The sequence below is a fragment of the Rutilus rutilus genome (assembly GCF_951802725.1).
Source record: "Rutilus rutilus genome assembly, chromosome: 16".
Taxonomy (NCBI): Eukaryota; Metazoa; Chordata; class Actinopteri; order Cypriniformes; family Leuciscidae; genus Rutilus; species Rutilus rutilus.
The window spans coordinates 37127622-37149678 of record NC_140224.1 but is presented as its reverse complement, the minus strand read 5'-3'; the positions used below and the strand labels follow the sequence as shown (position 1 = coordinate 37149678).

At 39.7% G+C, this 22057-nt stretch overlaps 4 protein-coding genes across 4 annotated transcripts in view; all 4 read right to left on the bottom strand.

Annotated features, from left to right (window-relative positions):
- dydc2 (DPY30 domain containing 2) overlaps positions 1-3359 on the bottom strand; it is a 4977-nt gene extending 1618 nt beyond the window's left edge. The window contains exons 1-3 of the mRNA XM_084433768.1: positions 2858-3359; positions 2534-2641; positions 148-198 (exon numbers count right to left, since the gene is read on the bottom strand). Of these exons, the coding sequence (XP_084289894.1) occupies positions 148-198; positions 2534-2641; positions 2858-3004 (306 nt within the window). The 5' untranslated portion in view covers positions 3005-3359. The remainder of the gene's footprint in view (positions 1-147; positions 199-2533; positions 2642-2857) is intronic.
- Positions 3360-3457: 98 nt separating this feature from the next.
- LOC311305824 (alpha-actinin-2) overlaps positions 3458-22057 on the bottom strand; it is a 139599-nt gene continuing 120999 nt past the window's right edge. The window contains exon 19 of the mRNA XM_084433747.1: positions 3458-3508. Within this exon, the coding sequence (XP_084289873.1) occupies positions 3506-3508 (3 nt within the window). The 3' untranslated portion in view covers positions 3458-3505. The remainder of the gene's footprint in view (positions 3509-22057) is intronic.
- On the bottom strand, positions 4444-12409 carry LOC311305833 (transmembrane protein 150A; the record flags this gene model as incomplete). Its single annotated transcript, XM_084433765.1, has 7 exons — positions 4444-4657; positions 5377-5554; positions 6443-6570; positions 10131-10198; positions 10335-10421; positions 11482-11529; positions 12345-12409. 7 exons carry the CDS (start codon positions 12407-12409, stop codon positions 4482-4484), a joined length of 750 nt encoding a protein of 249 aa, XP_084289891.1. The 3' UTR covers positions 4444-4481.
- On the bottom strand, positions 14193-21262 carry LOC311305838 (very long chain fatty acid elongase 6). The gene is made up of 4 exons (XM_084433770.1): positions 21045-21262; positions 19622-19753; positions 17140-17291; positions 14193-15522 (listed from the first exon to the last, which is right to left on the bottom strand). The coding sequence occupies exons 1-4, from the start codon at positions 21128-21130 to the stop codon at positions 15092-15094; spliced, it is 801 nt and encodes a 266-aa protein (XP_084289896.1). The 5' UTR covers positions 21131-21262; the 3' UTR covers positions 14193-15091.

Below are 22057 nucleotides of genomic sequence, written 5' to 3'. Positions count from 1 at the left end.
AAGATGCATTCTGGAGAGATTAAACAATATGAACGTTTACTGAATGTAGCATGGAAAAGCAAATGTGTGTGCGTGTGTGTGTGTGTGTGTGTGTGTAAATGCTAGATAGAAGGATGAGAGTTGACAGTGTGCAGCAGAAACACACACCTCGTCTTCACACAGATCCGGTTTGCTTTCGTCTGCTGATTCAGGAACATGCTGTCAAAACACAACAGAACATTCATATGATAATGCAGAATATTTGCTCTTTAAAGGGATAGTTCACACAAAAATGAAAATTAGCCCATGATTTCCTCGCCCTCAAGCCATCCGAGGTGTGTGTGACATTCTTCTCTCAGACGAACACAATCAGAGTTATATAAAAAATGTCCTGACTCTTCCAAGCTTTATAATGGCAGAGAATGGCCGTTTCTGTTTGAACTCCATAATGCACTTTTATGATGGATAGATGCAGAGTCTCTCTCACACACACACACACACACACAGCTCTGTCTCGACCTGTCCCCTGTCACACTGGGAGCAGAGTCTCTCTCACACACACACACACACACACACACACACACACACACACACACACACACACAGCTCTGTCTCGACCTGTCCCCTGTCACACTGGGAGCAGAGTCTCTCTCTCTCTCACACACACACACACACACACAGCTCTGTCTCGACCTGTCCCCTGTCACACTGGGAGCAGAGTCTCACACACACACACACACACACACACACACACACACACACACACACACACACACACACACACAGCTCTGTCTCGACCTGTCCCCTGTCACACTGGGAGCAGAGTCTCTCACACACACACACACACACACACACACACACACACACACACACACACACACACACACACACACACACACACACACACACAGCTCTGTCTCGACCTGTCCCCTGTCACACTAGCAGAGTCTCTCACACACACACACACACACACACACACACACACAGCTCTGTCTCGACCTGTCCCCTGTCACACTGGGAGCAGAGTCTCTCACACACACACACACACACACACACACACACTCACACACACACACACACACACACACACACACACACACACACACACACACACACACACACACACACACACAGCTCTGTCTCGACCTGTCCCCTGTCACACTGGGAGCAGAGTCTCTCACACACACACACACACACACACACACAGCTCTGTCTCGACCTGTCCCCTGTCACACTGGGAGCAGAGTCTCTCACACACACACACACACACACACACACACACAGCTCTGTCTCGACCTGTCCCCTGTCACACTGGGAGCAGAGTCTCTCACACACACACACACACACACACACACACACACATACAGCTCTGTCTCGACCTGTCCCCTGTCACACTGGGAGCAGAGTCTCACACACACACACACACACACACACACACACACACACACACACACACACACACACACACACACACACACACACACACACACAGCTCTGTCTCGACCTGTCCCCTGTCACACTGGGAGCAGAGTCTCTCTCTCACACACACACACACACACACACACACACACACACACACACACACACACACACACACACACACAGCTCTGTCTGTGGCGACCCTTCTCTATGGCCAGGCTGTGTTCACTCAGTCTGTTTGCTGTCAACATTTTTCTTAGTTTAGGGCATTTTATTGTACTCAGGTCATTTGCCAGTGTGAATTCTCTTTCAGGGTCAGATAACACTGTACTTTACTTTGTGTTTTGGTCGTTTCTTTCCAGTATTCAATATATTTTTCTTTCTGCTTGTTGATGATTTGGTTTGGTCTGCTTGAGTTGCTGTCCTGAGGCTGCTGGGTACGTGTGACTGCAGAGAGCCTCAGGACCAGCTGGCTGAGGGGACTCTTTCTGCTCCTGGTATGTTAGGGCTTTGTGACGACATGTCTGGGGGTTAGGCTAACTGATGTTAAGTGATTGTAAACTTTAATTGATCTTTTTTGTATTTTCAGTAAGAGGGGGTATTGGCCGAGCTCTGCACTGGTTATCTGGTGTTTCTCTCTGCACCTGTAGGATGCTCTTACAGAACTCGCTATGGAAAGATTCTATGATTGTTTTGTCCCATTTTGTCAAATTCATTATTAAGTTTTGGCCCCCAAATTTTACTACCATATAGAATTATTGGTTCTAGTACAAATTGGAAAATTTTTAGCCAGATTTCAATTGGAATATAGATTTTAATGTTTCTTTTTATTGCATAGAAAGCTCTCCTTGCTTTGTCCCTCAGATCTTTCACAGCCATGTTGAGGTTCCCTGTGTATGTAATGTCGAGGCCAAGGTAAGTGTAGTTTTTTGTGTGTTGTATAGAAATTGTGTGTAACCTGATTTCTGTATCGTTTCTGAAAGATCATTATCTTAGTCTTTACTGTGTTTACTGTCAGGGCCCAGGTCTGACACAATCTCTGCAGGAGGTTAAGGTGCTGCTGCAAACCTTCTTCAGTAGGTGAGACACACACACACACACACACACACACACACACTCTCTCTCTCTCTCTCACCTGTGCGGCTCTGATCCGGTTCTCCTCCTCCTCCAGCTCTCTCTGATGGAGATTCTCCTCATGGACTCGCCGCTTCTCCTCCTCCAACTCTCTCTGATGAGCGGCTCTCTGAGAACACACAGGATGGGTTATGATCTTTAGAAATGAGTGGGGGTATTTACATTCAAAAACCAACTAATAACAACATCCATAAACCCCACCAGTAAACGACATTACGAAAACATACATTAAGCACATTAGTAGTTAGTTGATTGTTATGTCAGAAGACTATCATCTCAACACAGATAGAGACAGTGTGTGTGTGCGTGTGCGTGTGTGTGTGACCTGCAGCTCGAGCTCCTGGTTGTGTTTGTATTTGCGGATCCAGAGCGCCAGGAACTCGATGGGATCCAGCGGTCGGAGCTCGATTATTTCGGCGAGAGCCTCGGAGAGACAGCGGCCCAGAGTCCTGCTCACATACTGAGAGTCCATCTCATACACACAACCTCACAATCAACCAATTACACGGCTAACACCTGTGCTTATTTATCCAGCCCGCCGTGAAGTATCGTCTTAGCGATAATATTAAAGCGAAGAGATGATGGCGTTTGTATTACGCGGGTTGTATTTACAATCTCCATGGTAACGGCACAGAAGTGAAACCATAGATTTGTGTATATGTAGAAACTACATTCAACCGCTCAAGACACGTCGGCGCGCCCGCCATCTTGGAACGGTCAGCGTGTCGTCACTCACAGTAAGAACAACGAGCAGATTCTGGTTGTGAAGTGAAACGGCCTAAATTTAAAGTCCCCGCTGTAGTCAATACTTTTATCCCTCAAAACTCATCTTTCAAAGCTCATCCCGCCTCCACTCACTCAGCTCAGAGATCCACTCGTTGACGATCACACGTTGATCTGATTGGTTACAAGGTAGTTTGTGACGTCAGAAACACCAGCGATTTCAAAGCGTGTTTTTGAGACTGTCTTTGGTTCACTGCAGTTTTAAGGAGAAAATAGGCCTACTCAGCAATGGTGTCGACTTATGAACTTACACATGGTTTGTCTTAAAGCATATTAAAATGGGATAACCTCTCACAGGTGAGAATGTGTTGGTTTGTGTTTCATTTGTATATTAACTCAATAGGTTTTACTTTGGTACTTTTTAATGTTTTAACTTTTTTTACGGTAAATTTAATGTCGTATTAGCTGACGCATTCGTCTTGTTGTATTGTGTTAGTTTAGCAAAATCATCTGTTGAGGTTTATTGCAGATATAGATATTCATTAATGCGTCTAACTCCGTCTTGCAATCATGTAATCATGTTAACATTCCAATAACTACAATCGCTTTATTATGGAAGCACAGTTCATGAAAAAAAGTGGGATATAAATCTGAAATTGCAAGGAAAAAAACTCAGAATTGTGAGATAAATAATAACAGACTTCCATACGTTATTAAACAATATTTCACAAATTGTTTGTGCATGTTTGTACCCAGCTAAACGTCTTTCCTAAAATACAGAACTATAACTAATCTATAATATCTGACATATATTTGCTGTACTCACTGTGAGGACATGAAGATAAACCAGTTAAATAAATATCACAGAACTTTCTTACCAAAGAAAAGGTAAATATGTTGCCAATACAATGCAAACAAACCGGTGAACATTCCTGCACACATACTTTTGATGACTTTCACCATAACGCAGAATTGAAGATCAAACATGTTTTTTTTTAACGATTTATTGTTAACTGAACATTAAGACACTTTGCTATTAGGCAATAGAACTTGCATTCACCATAAAACACTCACAACATTTTCACATCAGTGCAATGGAAAGATTAAAGCTTCGATGCAAGTACAGAGTCTTTATTAATAAGAGTGTAATATAAAGATTATTCCACCACATTAATACTCATCTTCTCTCTCTTTATAATCACAGCACAAATGCTTATGTTCACACGTCAGACTTTCTCTAGTTTCCGTCTCGTCATCAGAGCCACGAGTGTTTCTGAAGAGATGGAGCTGAACTCGTGCGAGAACGAGCTGTAAAACAGCAGAACGATGATGGCAAACGTCCACTCCGATATAGCAGCCGCGTGCTGAAGAACAAAACTCTCCTGGATGAAAAACACGCCGCCTGCAGGACACAACGTTAAGGAACAGCTGGATAAACATCTGGTCATACACTGTAAAAAAAAATCTGTTAAATTTACAGTAAAAAAACAGCAGCGTTCGTTGCCAGAACTTTACTGTAAAAAATATGGTAGCAACAATTTAGGTTTTACAGACTTAACTTAAATTTACAGTAAAAAAAACGGCAGCTATAGTTGCCAAAACTTTACTGTAAAAAATACGGTAGCAACAATTTAGGTTTTACAGACTTAAATTTACAGTAAACCGTATTTCACTACCTGACATAATGTTAATTTACCCACCAATTGAAATACTACATCTGTTTTATACTATTGTTATATACTGACAACCACCAATCACAGTGGTGATGAGAGTCACATGATGAATCAAAGCTTATCACAAGCAAATCTCCACAAGTTAATACTAATATTTTGAAGCTGCACAGTGTCATTCACACACACACTAAACACCATCATGGTAACACAAACTGTAAATTTAACGGTATTTTACTGTAAAATAACATATAAACGTATGGTTAGATCTATCACAGTTATTCACCGTATATAGTACGTAAACTTTCTGTTAACCAATTTACAGCTGTTAACCAAGTTTTTCACCGTAGCATTTTTACAGTAAAATACCATTAAAATCATGATCATTTTTTAACAGTTTTAAGAGCGCTGGTTTTTTATGGCATGTTTTCTCCCTGGCAGTGAAGGATATTGAGTATGAGGGTGGTGAAGGCCAGTGAGGTGAGTATGAGCCTCAGATGAGCCGTCTGGAAGTCCCTCCGCGTCTCGGCCGCGCGGTATGACAGCAGCGTTTGCACACACACGAACAGCAGACTCGCGGGGAAGGCCAGACCCGCGCCCACATAGTGAAGAACTTTAGCATGATCCACCTGCAGAAAACAGAGCCAGCGTCAGTCACAGCACGGACTCTGCAAACGAGTTACAATAGAAAAACATTTTATGACAACCTCCATTTGCATTTTAAATGGGACTTTAAGATGAATTCTATAGGTCTTTATTAGAGATGTGTGGATTAAACGTTGTATGTGTATGTAAATTAAACACAACATTTTTGTTTAATTTATAATTATTGTTGTGCTGTTTTTGCGTTTGTTGAGCCTTTTTGCTACCCTGTAGGGATAAACTATTTGTAAATTAGCTAAAAAAAAAAAACTGTAATTTTTATTTAAAACCTGGATATGTATAATATAAAAAATATTTTTTAAGTTAAAAAAAAGTACTATAACAGTCTTTCCACTTAAAAGTTTCACATTTAAGTCAATGTGTAACTTGCTGTTTGTTTGTGAAATTTACTAGCATTTTCTGTGAAAATTGTTATTGTAAACTCATTAAATTTTTATTATCAATATCAATTTTGCCAACCCCAAAATAATAACAAATAATAAATAATTTAAATGATTTATAATTGAATTTCTGGAATAACAGAATTTTACTATTTCGATTTTAAACAATTATAATTATAATTATTTAATTTAATTATTTAATACATTGCCACTCCTTTATTCTGTAAAATTTTAGCTTGACCTTCTGGAATTACAGAGTTTGCTTGTAATTTTCAATCTAAAAGAAAGTTGAAACCTTCACAATCCATTAAAATATGCTTCAAAATGTTAGACTCTTGCAAATGCATCACTGTAGTGGAGTAAAATAACAAATATGCTTATGGAGAAATTCAGACATGAATTGATACACGAATTGTGATGCTCTTTAATGAATCATATTGAAGAAATAGAGTCATTTTGTTATTGTTTTCTTACTTGAAAGTTTCCAACAATCAGGAGTCCTGCGGCACAGAGCCATCCGGCAAACAGACCCTCGATGTTCAACACGTTATTGCTCTCCTTATGGATCAGTTGAGCGTAACGCAACAGACCAATCACAGTCACTGCAACACACAACAGACCAATCACAGTCACTGCAACACAACAGACCAATCACAGTCACTGCAACACAACAGACCAATCACAGTCACTGCAACACAACGGACCAATCACAGTCACTGCAACACAACGGACCAATCACAGTCACTGCAACACAACAGACCAATCACAGTCACTGCAACACACAACAGACCAATCACAGTCACTGCAACACACAACAGACCAATCACAGTCACTGCAACACAACGGACCAATCACAGTCACTGCAACACAACGGACCAATCACAGTCACTGCAACACAACGGACCAATCACAGTCACTGCAACACAACAGACCAATCACAGTCACTGCAACACAACAGACCAATCACAGTCACTGCAACACACAACAGACCAATCACAGTCACTGCAACACAACAGACCAATCACAGTCACTGCAACACACAACAGACCAATCACAGTCACTGCAATACACAACAGACCAATCACAGTCACTGCAATACACAACAGACCAATCACTGCAACACAACAGACCAATCACTGCAACACACAACAGACCAATCACAGTCACTGCAACACAACAGACCAATCACAGTCACTGCAACACAACAGACCAATCACAGTCACTGCAACACAACAGACCAATCACTGCAACACACAACAGACCAATCACAGTCACTGCAACACAACAGACCAATCACAGTCACTGCAACACAACAGACCAATCACAGTCACTGCAACACAACAGACCAATCACAGTCACTGCAACACAACAGACCAATCACAGTCACTGCAATACACAACAGACCAATCACAGTCACTGCAATACACAACAGACCAATCACAGTCACTGCAACACAACAGACCAATCACAGTCACTGCAACACACAACAGACCAATCACAGTCACTGCAACACAACAGACCAATCACAGTCACTGCAACACAACAGACCAATCACAGTCACTGCAACACACAACAGACCAATCACAGTCACTGCAACACAACAGACCAATCACAGTCACTGCAACACACAACAGACCAATCACAGTCACTGCAACACACAACAGACCAATCACACAACGGACCAATCACAGTCACTGCAACACAACAGACCAATCACAGTCACTGCAACGCAACAGACCAATCACAGTCACTGCAACACAACAGACCAATCACAGTCACTGCAACACACAACGGACCAATCACAGTCACTGCAACATCACTGCAACACACAACAGACCAATCACAGTCACTGCAACACAACAGACCAATCACAGTCACTGCAACGCCACAGACCAATCACAGTCACTGCAACACACAACAGACCAATCACAGTCACTGCAACACACAACGGACCAATCACAGTCACTGCAACACACAACGGACCAATCACAGTCACTGCAACACACAACAGACCAATCACAGACACTGCAACACACAACAGACCAATCACAGACACTGCAACACACAACGGACCAATCACAGTCACTGCAACACAACGGACCAATCACAGTCACTGCAACACACAACAGACCAATCACAGTCACTGCAACACAACGGACCAATCACAGTCACTGCAACGCAACGGACCAATCACAGTCACTGCAACGCAACAGACCAATCACAGTCACTGCAACACACAACGGACCAATCACAGTCACTGCAACACAACGGACCAATCACAGTCACTGCAACACACAACAGACCAATCACAGTCACTGCAACACACAACGGACCAATCACAGTCACTGCAACACACAACGGACCAATCACAGTCACTGCAACACAACGGACCAATCACAGTCACTGCAACACACAACAGACCAATCACAGTCACTGCAACACAACGGACCAATCACAGTCACTGCAACACAACGGACCAATCACAGTCACTGCAACACAACAGACCAATCACAGTCACTGCAACACAACGGACCAATCACAGTCACTGCAACACAACAGACCAATCACAGTCACTGCAACACACAACAGACCAATCACAGTCACTGCAACACAACGGACCAATCACAGTCACTGCAACACAACGGACCAATCACAGTCACTGCAACACAACAGACCAATCACAGTCACTGCAACACAACGGACCAATCACAGTCACTGCAACACACAACGGACCAATCACAGTCACTGCAACACACAACGGACCAATCACAGTCACTGCAACACACAACACAACGGACCAATCACAGTCACTGCAACACAACAGACCAATCACAGTCACTGCAACACACAACAGACCAATCACAGACACTGCAACACAACGGACCAATCACAGTCACTGCAACACACAACAGACCAATCACAGTCACTGCAACACACAACAGACCAATCACATTCACTGCAACACAACAGACCAATCACAGTCACTGCAACACACAACGGACCAATCACAGTCACTGCAACACAACAGACCAATCACAGTCACTGCAACACAACGGACCAATCACAGTCACTGCAACACACAACAGACCAATCACAGTCACTGCAACACACAACAGACCAATCACAGTCACTGCAACACACAACAGACCAATCACAGTCACTGCAACACAACAGACCAATCACAGTCACTGCAACACACAACAGACCAATCACAGTCACTGCAACACAACGGACCAATCACAGTCACTGCAACACAACGGACCAATCACAGTCACTGCAACACAACAGACCAATCACAGTCACTGCAACACAACGGACCAATCACAGTCACTGCAACACACAACGGACCAATCACAGTCACTGCAACACACAACACAACGGACCAATCACAGTCACTGCAACACAACAGACCAATCACAGTCACTGCAACACACAACAGACCAATCACAGACACTGCAACACAACGGACCAATCACAGTCACTGCAACACACAACAGACCAATCACAGTCACTGCAACACAACAGACCAATCACAGTCACTGCAACACACAACGGACCAATCACAGACACTGCAACACAACAGACCAATCACAGACACTGCAACACAACAGACCAATCACTGCAACACACAACAGACCAATCACAGTCACTGCAACACAACAGACCAATCACAGTCACTGCAACACAACAGACCAATCACAGTCACTGCAACACACAACAGACCAATCACAGTCACTGCAACACAACAGACCAATCACAGACACTGCAACACAACAGAGCAATCAGTTAGTGATTCCTGAAACATACTTAGTACTTTGAAGCTAAATTACATTGTAAAGAGTAAAAATATATGATTTCCATTCGAAATTTAAAGAGTATTTAGGATTAAGTGTTTAGTTTCAAGAGTACTCAAAAAAGCACAAACTCAACTGATTTAATCGCTCATTGATTTAATATCTTATAATCACTTAGTTTCACAATTACCCATATTTTCCCTTTATAATGTTCCACTGGTTTTATGTCAGTATGACTTCCAGTAAAATGTTCTCTCAGTGAGGATGAACGATCTCAGTCTCGCTGCTGTCAATCATGACAAGATGTCAGTCAGTCAGAGAAAGAGAAGAGTTTATACAGTTCAGAACAGAATCAATGAATCTCTCACCCAAGAATGAAGCAGCGCTGCACAGCAGACTGAACCAGCAGCTCTCAGGAGGAACACCGCCACATTTACTACACACACACACACACACACACACACACACACACACACACACACACACACACACAGAATGAGGTTTTATAACATGTCTGCCAATATTTACCTTTTGCTCATCTTCTAATTAAAGGTGATGTTGTTGTGTTGTACCTGATGAGTGGGATATTATCCAGCGTGCAGCACAGATCAGCTCCGCTCTGAAGAACCAAAGACGTCTCACAGCTTGAATTATACACCCTACACACACACACACACACACACACACACACACACACACGCACGTTTACTTAGCTATCTAAATGGGGAAATTCCATAGACGTAATGATTTTGTATTATATTCCCTTATACTAACCCTACCCCTAAAACTACCCATCATACACACACACACACACACACACACACACACACACAAACACTAACCCTACCCCTAAAACTACCCATCACACACACACACACACACACACACACACACACACACACACACACACACTAACCCTACCCCTAAAACTACCCATCTCACACACACACACACACTAACCCTACCCCTAAACCTACCCATTTCACACACACACACACACACACACACACACACACACACACACACACACACACACACACACACACACACACACACACACACACACACACACACACACACACACACACACACACACACACACACACACACACACTAACCCTACCCCTAAACCTACCCATCTCACACACACACACACACACACACACACACTAACCCTACCCCTTAACCTACCCATCTCACACACACACACACACACACACTAACCCTACCCCTTAACCTACCCATCTCACACACACACACACACACACACTAACCCTACCCCTTAACCTACCCATCTCACACACACACAGACACACACAATATTTAGTAAAATAATTGATAAAAACGAATAACGCAAAGGGTTGAACATTCCAGGAATCTTTCCTACTCACTAATGGATGTGAGATATCTAAACTCCTGAGATAGTAAACTGTGTAGTTCAACATTTAACTCTAAACAGGTTCAATCAATCTCAAGATCAATCAAGATCAACCAGGTGAGACACACACACACACACGTGTGACATCACTGTCGAAACAACAGGAGATTTATCCGTCACAGCCCCTCATTGATTCAGCCTCTTTAACCTAATAATCAATGTGATCTAATCAAACGCTACAGGATTCATTTAATCTGCTCGTTTATGGATGAGGAGTTTCTGTTGACTGAATAAATCAATCACTCCATTCTGTGTTTGTGACAGAGAGATTCAATACTCACCAGTTATTCACAGGACACACGTGCTGATTGTAGAGTGCCATCGTATATCTGTGGATGGGGGGGGGGGGTGGAGGGAGAGAGAGAGGGGGGGGATGGAGGGAGAGAGAGAGAGAGAGAGAGAGAGAGAGAGAGAGGTTAAAAGAGTCAAGACTTTAAGAAACAGTTTTAGGATCAACTGGGCAAAACTATTTCTTAATAACTATAAGCAGATTTGCACTGAAACAAGTTTTGCATTGGTCACATTCACAGATTGGTTCTGAAAGACATTTAACTCCACTCATCCTTGTTAATTAATAAAAGTTCACTAATTTAAATTAAAACACAATTGCAAAGTTTTTACCCATTAATTAGTTTATAAACACACTCATATCATTACATGCACTAACTCCAAGACACCAGTCCTTCAAAATATGTTATAATATATTTAATAATATATAATTAACATATACTCTTTTTAAAAGAGTATCAGTATACCGGGGTTATTATCGCTAACTAAAAATAAAACCATATAAACATTTATAAATTAATAAAATAAAAGGCAACATTTCTAATTTTCATTTAGTTTAAAACCAAAAACTAAAATTACGTTTATTTCACATATAGCCTATTAACATGAAAACAGAAACTAATTCAAAATATCAACAAAAAACTATAATAGTCACTGACACTAAAATAACACTGCAATATTCAATAAACTATTTAAAATTGAATAAATTCTAACCAACATAACTGAATGAGAATGATAAACACTGTCGTCCAAAAGACAAGTAGATCTTAGATTAAAATGATCAGATCTTCAGGAGTTGTGAGATTTCCAGATTAACATAAACTCGATGTTATGGTGGATATTAACACAGACTCACATGATCCAGATTCCGGGCAGTGTGAACACCGGCAGACTGATGGGAAGCAGGAACCACAGAGACATCTTCTTCACTCTTCTGCAAGAGTTTCTCTCAATCATTTCATCAACTCAAACTCATCTTCATTCTGCTCAAAACATCCCAGAGCAGCCGAAGGTCTGAAGAGGTTTCCCCTCAGCGGCCTGTTATCTGCTCTGTGTGTGTGTGTGTGTGTGTGTGTGACTGAGGAGAGAAACACATGTGATTCTCCTCCTCTTCCTCATCATCTCAACTCATTCATCTTCTTATCTTCAACTCATCAAACATCCTCGTGATCCACATCTGAGAGAAACTCTGGATAAATCTACTCCTGTGCTCTTGTGTTCTTCAGCGAGTGTCCAGCAGGGGGCAGACATTACATTACATTACATTACATCACATTACATTACATTACATTACATTACATTCACGCATTAGACGCTGTTCTCCAAAGCGACTTACACTGCATTTCAAAAGAAACATTTACTCTCTCATCAGTTCTTGCTTTCCCTGGGAATCGAACCCATGACCTTGGCGTTGCAAGCGCTAACGCTCTACTGTTTGAGCAGGAATAAAGAAAAATGATCATAAATGTTTCTTGAGCATCAAATCATCATATTAGAGTGATTTGTGAAGGATCATGTGACACTGAAGACTGGAGTAATGATGCTGAACATTCAGCTTTGATCACAGGAATAAATTACACTTTACTGTATATTCACATAGAGAACAGATCATTTACATTACAATAATATTTCACTTTTTCCCTGTAAGTTTGATCAAATAAACACAGCCATGGTGAGCAGAAGAGACTCTTTCAACGACATTAAAATATCTACAGCGCTAGTGTATGTCAGCTGTGTTTTAGCTCTATAATGATAGCACTTACATCCAAATAATAAAGTGTGGAAATGAAAACAATGAAGAAATAATGCATGCAACAAAAATTGTTACATTTAAACATTTGCAACATTTTTTTTAAAACTATATGAAAGTTGAAGAACTCATTTAAAATAAAAATATACAGCATTCAATAGATTAGACACGCTTTTGTTTATAGTAGACATTTACATTTATCATCTCTAAACTCAAAGAATGACCATGCTGAAAGTGTGTTCATTAGGTGTTTATTCATTAATAAACTTGTAAACAGACGATTAGGACTTCCCAATAAAATTAATTATATTATATATTAATTATAATTAATAATACATAGGGTTAATTGTTCATATAAAGATAAAGGGTGAGAGAAATGATGTTTGAATTGATATTTCTAATGTTTGAGAAGGTCTAGATAATGAATCAAGCAGATCTTCTCTCAAAGTCAAGAACATTCTTCAAAGAACGACGTTCAAATTCATGGAATGTTTTTTTTCTGAAACGTTTCAGTTGGACATTAATCTGGCGTTTTTTAAATGTAACAACTTGTTTCAGAACGTTCAGAGAACATTCAAAAGTAACGTTCCCATGTTTAAAAAACGATACAATGGAATGTTCCATTAACATCTGCATAACCAAGAGAAAACGCTTTTAAAACATTTAAAAACGGGATGTTTTGAACACTTAGAGTAATAATAACGATTTCTAACTTATGGGGAACATCAGCCAAACGTTCTGGGAAGACGCTGAATCTCGCCACAGACGGCTGGATTTACACGAAACACGTTCCTCAGGAGTTCAGCATTCACAGATCACTGCGCTGATAGAAGCGTACACACACCAGAACAACACACACTGCTGTATGCCTGAGCAGAAAGACCAGTTTACCGCCAGTACACTCCTTCAGCACGAGATAAATGTGTGTTCGGCCAGTCAGACCTGTTCAGCGTTCACACTGAGACTTCTGGAAGCGTCATGTACTCTACAGACTCTGAAGTGAGGAAATAGAACATTCTAGATCACGTTTCACAGCAGATTACAGTACAAAACAATCTGCAAGAAGGGCATTTTACTATAGAAACTGCTTTTTAAGCATATTCTCTTAAATATTTTTTTTACAATGAGATTTTAGCATTTCACTCTGTGATTAATAAAGGACAGTGACACTGTCACACATCAGAGGAGAAGTGTCAATATCAGTGTTTAGTGAACATTAACACCTTTAACTCATTAACTTCCATTGATGAAACATGATAACATTTCAACAGGCACAATTCATCCCAAAATCATTAGAAAAACATGAAATGATATTTTGCATTAATAAAACGAAGCCTATGTCAGTGTTGGGGAAAGTAACGCGAGTTATGTAATCAGATTACTTTTTAGGTAACATTACTTTTAAATTTACAACAAAATACCTGAGTTACTGTGAGAAAAAGTAACACAAAAGTATAATTATTTTGTATATATAAATGCACACACATATGCATGTATACATTAGATGCGATTAATCGTCGCCCAGCACTACTTTCTATAAAAAGTAACTCAATTAGTTACTTTTTTTAGGGAGTTCTGCAATATTGTAATGCATTATTTTTAACAGTAACTTTCCCCAACGCTAGCCTATTTTTAGAACAACAGGATTGTTTGCACTGAAAAAGGTCACAATGCAATTTGTGATAAAAATGGCTTTATTTTCCTAATGCAAAATATAATTTCTCATGAGATATGAGCTGGACATTTATGATGCATGCAAACTACTGTAGTGCTTTAAAGTTTCCTTCATGGATGGCTTTGCATATTTAACAGAACAAACACCCAAGCATTCAGAAGCGGACAGGAGGTTCATGTTACTCTCGTTTCTCTCTCTTCTCGTCCGCTGGGCGTTTGAGGTACGAGTTATAGAAGAAGAGAGAGAAGAGCAGAAGGTAGCTGAGGTACATGGCAGAGCCGAAGATGATGTTGTGCATGGTGGACACGCAGTGAACGTGGTGTTTCCATCTGAAGACGAGCACCAGAACGCTGAGACCCGCGAGCATCTGCAACATCTGCATCAGCGTGATTAGCATAGCGAACGGTTTCGGCACGCGGACGCCGGCCGCTCTGGCGGTGTAGTAGCTGTACATGAACGCGTGGACGGTGTAGTTGATGGTCATGAACCAGCCGCCGCCGGCCACGTGATCTTTATACGAGTACCAGCTGTACAGCAGGACCGTGATGTGATGATACCAGTGCAGGAAGATCAGACGCTGCTTACGCAGAACTATGAACATCGTGTCACCTGATCCGAACACAAACACAGGAGTAAAGGACACATCACAGGAAACAGCTTTCAGTACACAACCAGCAGACACAGTAACGTTCTGGCAAGCTTCTCTTAAGGTCATGGACAAATGTTCTTCCAGTAACGCTAATATCATGTTCAGTCGGTGTTATCTGGTCTTTAATAATGTGCTCAAAACAGTATTTATGCATCTTTCAAGGAGATTTTTTTTTTTCTTTGAAATGTTTCAGTTGGACGTTCATGTAACATTTTTCTTTCAGAACATTCCGAGAACGTTCAAAAGTAACATTCTCATAATGTTTGAACGTTCAAAAGTAACATTCTCATAATGTTTGAACGTTCAAAAGTAACATTCTCATAATGTTTGAACGTTCAAAAGTAACATTCTCATAATGTTTGAACGTTCAAAAGTAACATTCTCATAATGTTTGCAAAATGGAATGTTCCGTTAATGTTCACATAAAAAAAAAACTAAAAAAAAACCCCAGAACAATCAGAAATAACTTAATGGGAACATTAGCAAAACGAACATATTTTTGTTAGCTGGGAAATTGAGCTTAACTGTCAGAAAAAGTCACAATGAAAAAAAAATTGCTAAATATAATTTCACATATTCTGGGGTGAAATATTCATAAAAAAACCAGTACATCAAAAACTCTGTGCATAACTGTTTTAAACCTGAAAAATATTTTAGGGGTTAAATGTTATAATTTGGGGGTTGAAAGTTTAAAGATTAGAGTTCATAAACTAAAGTTGTAAAGTTGTAAATAAAACAAAGATTATTGGAGTATATTTTACAAGAAAATACTATTTATTAGTGCTGTCAAATCGATTAAAAGCGATTAATCGCATAAAAGTTTGTGTTTATATATGTGTGAGTGTATATATAGTATTTAGTACTGTCCTGAATAAGATATTTTAGTTTTTTTTTTTCATATAGTCCACAAAATGAAAAAATATTTTTTTGTGTGTGGATCTCCAGGTAACGACACAAGAATCAGTGGTTTATAAACTTTTGAACGGGGTCATTTTAATAAATTCAGCTATTTTTATGTTTTGTGGACTATATGCAAAAAAAAAAAAAAGAGTAAAATATCTTATTCAGGACAGTAATAAATAAAAAATAACATGCATTTTGTATGATCTCTCTTATTTTGTTAAAATTATTTACATTTTCTGCAAGGGGTTCACATACTTTTTCTTGCAACTTTATATATATATGTGTGTGTGTGTGTGTCTGTTAGTATATACAAATACACACACACATATTATATAAACACAAACTTTGTTGTTAGATGTGATTAATCAGTTTGACAGCACTACTATTTATATTATAGTATGTCTATACTGGGTCAAATATGGACAAACCCAGCCGTTGGTTTACATTTTTAAATTATCTTTTTAACCCAACGATTAGGTTTGTCCATATTTGAGCCAAACATGGGTTGATAAAACCCAGCATTTTTTACAGTGTATAGTCTTTCTACTATAAAAGTAAATCCCACTCCACTTTTTGTCTGTCAGTGAGCTCACCTTCGTACAGCTTAAAGAGGAGCTTGAGTTATGAATCTGAATCGGTCAGTATTATGAGTGTGTGATGAACATGAGTCTCACCGAGCTCCGGCGCTTTACTCAGAGCGAACGCAAACGCCCAGAACTTGCTGACGGGAGCGCTGTAGAAGTCCGTGTCACACACAGACTGCCTGAACCCGTGTGTCGTCACCACCGTGAACATGTACCAGCTCGTCCTCAGCGCACCTACAATACTGAGACACACACACAACAGCAATGAGGAAGAGCTACTGCTCTAACCTGAGATCAACCTGAGATCAGCCTGAGATCAACCTGAGATCAACCCTGAGATCAACCTGAGATCAACCCTGAGATCAACCTGAGATCAACCCTGAGATCAACCTGAGATCAACCCTGAGATCAACCTGAGATCAGCCTGAGATCAACCTGAGATCAACCTGAGATCAACCCTGAGATCAACCTGAGATCAACCTGAGATCAATCCTGAGATCAACCTGAGATCAACCTGAGATCAACCCTGAGATCAACCTGAGATCAACCCTGAGATCAACCTGAGATCAACCCTGAGATCAACCTGAGATCAACCTGAGATCAACCTGAGATCAACCCTGAGATCAACCCTAAGATCAACCCTGAGATCAACCTGAGATCAACCCTGAGATCAACCTGAGATCAACCCTGAGATCAACCTGAGATCAACCTGAGATCAACCTGAGATCAACCCTGAGATCAACCCTAAGATCAACCCTGAGATCAACCTGAGATCAACCTGAGATCAACCCTGAGATCAACCTGAGAACAACCCTGAGATCAACCTGAGATCAACCTGAGATCAACCTGAGATCAGCCTGAGATCAGCCTGAGATCAACCTGAGATCAACCCTGAGATCAACCCTGAGATCAACCTGAGATCAACCTGAGATCAGCCTGAGATCAACCCTGAGATCAACCCTGAGATCAACCCTGAGATCAACCTGAGATCAGCCTGAGATCAACCTGAGATCAACCTGAGATCAACCTGAGATCAGCCTGAGATCAACCTGAGATCAACCTGAGATCAACCCTGAGATCAACCCTGAGATCAACCTGAGATCAACCTGAGATCAGCCTGAGATCAACCTGAGATCAACCTGAGATCAACCCTGAGATCAACCCTGAGATCAACCTGAGATCAACCTGAGATCAGCCTGAGATCACCCTGAGCCGCTGCATTCATTCTCGAAGTCAAGACTCAGAACTCCTTTGTCCAGAAGAAACGTGTATGAATGATCGCTGCTGATGGATGATGGAAACAGTGTTTAATTGTATAATTTAGTGAATTCTGTGTGTGTGTTTTTAAAGGGACGGTTCGGAGTAAAATCAACCTAGGGTCCTCTGCACCATGACCTCGAGCTGGGTTAGCGGTAGCATGAGCCGTCAGGCTAGTGTTATTTAAATAAACTCCTGATGTACTTACAAACTTTCCAATGCCTCGTTTTATGAGTACAGAACCTATTTGTTCTACTGTAGAAGTTTGGTCCATTCTGGGCATTATTAGTGGGGTAATTTATGAGATACAGCCTTGGATCCATTAGCGCCTGCACTAAACCATCCGGCTGATATCTCTAAGTAACCTCTAACTTTAATAATGTTCGACCAAGGGGAAAAGGCTTCTGGAGGGGGGTTCGGCTCAAGGTCATGGTGCAGAGGACCCTGGGTTGATTTCACTTAATTGTCTAATTTAGTGAATTCTGTGTGTGTGTTGTTAATGTGTTAGAGTCTGTGTGTGTGTGTGTGTGTGTGTGTGTGTGTGTGTGTGTGTGTTTTTTTTGGAATGATGGAAACAGTGTTTAATTGTGTAATTTAGTGCATTCTGTGTGTGTTGTTAATGTGTTAGTGTCTGTGTGTGTGTTTTTTTTGGAATGATGGAAACAGTGTTTAATTGTGTAATTTAGTGAATTATGTGTGTGTGTTGTTAATGTGTTAGTGTCTGTGTGTGTGTGTTTTTTTTTGGAATGATTGAAACAGTGTTTAATTGTGTAATTTAGTGCATTCTGTGTGTGTTGTTAATGTGTTAGTGTCTGTGTGTGTGTGTGTGTGTGTGTGTGTTTTTTTTGGAATGATGGAAACAGTGTTTAATTGTGTAATTTAGTGCATTCTGTGTGTGTTGTTAATGTGTTAGTGTCTGTGTGTGTGTGTGTGTGTGTGTGTGTGTTTTTTTTGGAATGATGGAAACAGTGTTTAATTGTGTAATTTAGTGCATTCTGTGTGTGTTGTTAATGTGTTAGTGTCTGTGTGTGTGTGTGTGTGTGTGTGTGTGTGTGTGTGTGTGTGTGTGTGTGTGTGTGTGTGTGTGTGTGTTTTTGGAATGATGGAAACAGTGTTTAATTGTGTAATTTAGTGCATTCTGTGTGCGTTGTTAATGTGTTAGTGTCTGTGTGTGTGTGTTTTTTTGGAATGATGGAAACAGTGTTTAATTGTGTAATTTAGTGAATTCTGTGTGTGTGTTGTTAATGTGTGATGTGTTTTTAACGTTCTGTGAGAAACAGGATGGACAGTAAAGTTGACCTGATGTGTTTCTCACCTGAATAACGCCAGACTCAGAGACCAGAGCATGAGCGGCGTCCGCAGGTCCAACTTCTGCCGGTGTTTCATATAAACACGACCCAGATATACAGCCACCGCATACGTGCCAGACAGGACAAACGCCGTTCCCCTGGAACACACTCAGGACGATTACACTTCAGTCGCAGAACTCATGAAAACATTCACAGAGATATGAGTTATGCAGGTGGCGATAATAATCAGTTTATTACAGAATAAACGTGACAGAATGCAAGGAAAGGGTATTTAAGGTTTTAAGTTATTTAAAAATAGCAATTATTCAAATGTAAGGCATCTATCTTTTATAACCCCTCCCATTTATAATATTATAAATCTAAAATTACGTTACATTATTATATTATTCTTTATCTACCCACTCCTGTAATGGACTGTACTGTTAAATGTGTTCTTTGTTTATTTATGTAATTTTAATAGACTATTTAATAGATTAATAACTAACTAATAATTGTTTATTTTTTACATTTATTACAGCATTTCATAGTTTTTTTCTAAAGGTACTTGTTATATTTCCACTTGTCTACATATTTATTTTAATCTTATTTAATTTTTTGTGTTTTACACAGCATCTGTCTAGACTTTTCCACAGATATTTATTATATTTCCACTTTTTTATTTATTTATTTTAATCTTATTTTATTTATTTTTTACAGCATTTCTCTAGATTTTTGCTACGAATACTTATTATATTTCCACTTTTTTTACTGTACTTATTTATTTTAATCTTATTTATTTGTCTAAAATTTTCCACATAACAACGTCTCTGTCCTGATCTAAACCATCAACTAAAAGATTTTGATGTCACAATCAGCCGAAAGGTCAAAGGTGAGCGTATCTCTGCCATCCTTCACGTGAACCTGCTCTTATCACACACATCTATCAATCAATCACAGCAGAATAGAGTTCATTCAGTCCACAATGGGAACACACACACATTAATACACAAGAATCACAAGTTTTTTGGGGGTTTGTTGTTTATTAATGTAATTGTGAAATTTGTGATGAAAGGTCAAAGGTAATTCTCTCAGTCTGATGACTTTACTGCCTCACTTTAATGAGCAGGGAGTGTTTAAAGCAAACTACAGACTGCCTTTACTAACATTCCTGTGTAATATTACGCTTAAAGTAAAATACATGTTAGATATATGACATATATTGCACAATACACATTTTGAGAATCTTACACTGTATGCTACTGTAATTTTAAATGATGTGTATTATAATGTGTAGGCTATTATGTATTGCACATCACATTAAATGTGTGTATATAGCTATTATATTCTATAGTGTCCTGCTTTTGCATGATAATACTCTTCATTTATGAGTTGAGTAGATATTAATAGATGAGATGAATCAGTGATTCATTTTCGGCTCAATTGACTCACCAGTTCTGCTGAAACCATTCAAGCGCGACTCGTTCATCAAACTGGCGCTCAAAGTCAAACGCGTGAAGTGAATCGTTCATCTTCATCTTCAAGTGTGCGAATCTTCTGTGGATGAAGTGATGAAGGTGTTTCCGAAAGGAAACCCAAGAGGATCGGTGAGGTGTACGAGCAACACGAACACACTCCTGCTGAACTTCATCATTACACACGCGAGAGGGAGGAGTCAGAGCAGCGAGCCCATCCAATCACAGTCGAAGGATCTGCATATTTCATCATACGAGCGACTAAAAGCTTTCTATTCATGAGAACAGATTTGTACACTTAAATCTTGTAGAGCTTGAAAACATTGTACAATCTTTGAATCTCTTAAATCATTAATAAAAAAATGGAAGTCTAGACTTCAACAGCTTAAAAATTATCCTGTACTTGTTTAAATTAAACCAAATCACTTACTAACCTTATCTGTGAAAGGTTATTTTTTTTTATCTAATAATATTTTAACAACATCAATGATATATATATATACAATTTTTTACAGTATTTCTCTATTTTTTTTCTACTGATACTTATTACATTTCCACTTTTTGACTTCTTATTTTATTTTATTGGTTTTTTTATTTTTTTATTTACTTTATATATCAAAGTTTTGTATTAAGTAGAAAACCTCTACCATCCTGAAAGGGGTTGAGAAGCATCCAGGCCAGTTTCCAGTTTCTTTCTCGGCTTTCTGACTGCTAAACAACTGAAACAACACTGAAACAACCCTGGCTTGTCAGCGGACTATAAAGCACAATTCACACTGGCCAAAAGAAAGCCAACACACACCAACAAACTCCAGCATTAGATCATGGATTTAACACAATCGAATGCTGCCTGTCACTAATGCATTCAAGTCGGAAACACTATATGACAAATGTGCATAGTTTTGAATATATTTATATTTTACATTATTAATATTAATATTTTATGATTTATGCATGGTATCTAACAAAGACATTTAAAGTTCAACTGAA

Excerpts from the sequence above, each read along its gene's own strand:
- LOC311305838 (XM_084433770.1), bottom strand. The coding sequence starts at position 21,130 with ATGAAGATGAACGATTCACTTCACGCGTTTGACTTTGAGCGCCAGTTT. Across the intron at positions 19,754-21,044 it reads GAATGGTTTCAGCAGAACTG|GGGAACGGCGTTTGTCCTGT; the intron begins GTGAGTCAATTG and ends AGTGTGTTCCAG. Across the intron at positions 17,292-19,621 it reads CTGAGTCTGGCGTTATTCAG|TATTGTAGGTGCGCTGAGGA; the intron begins GTGAGAAACACA and ends TGTGTGTCTCAG.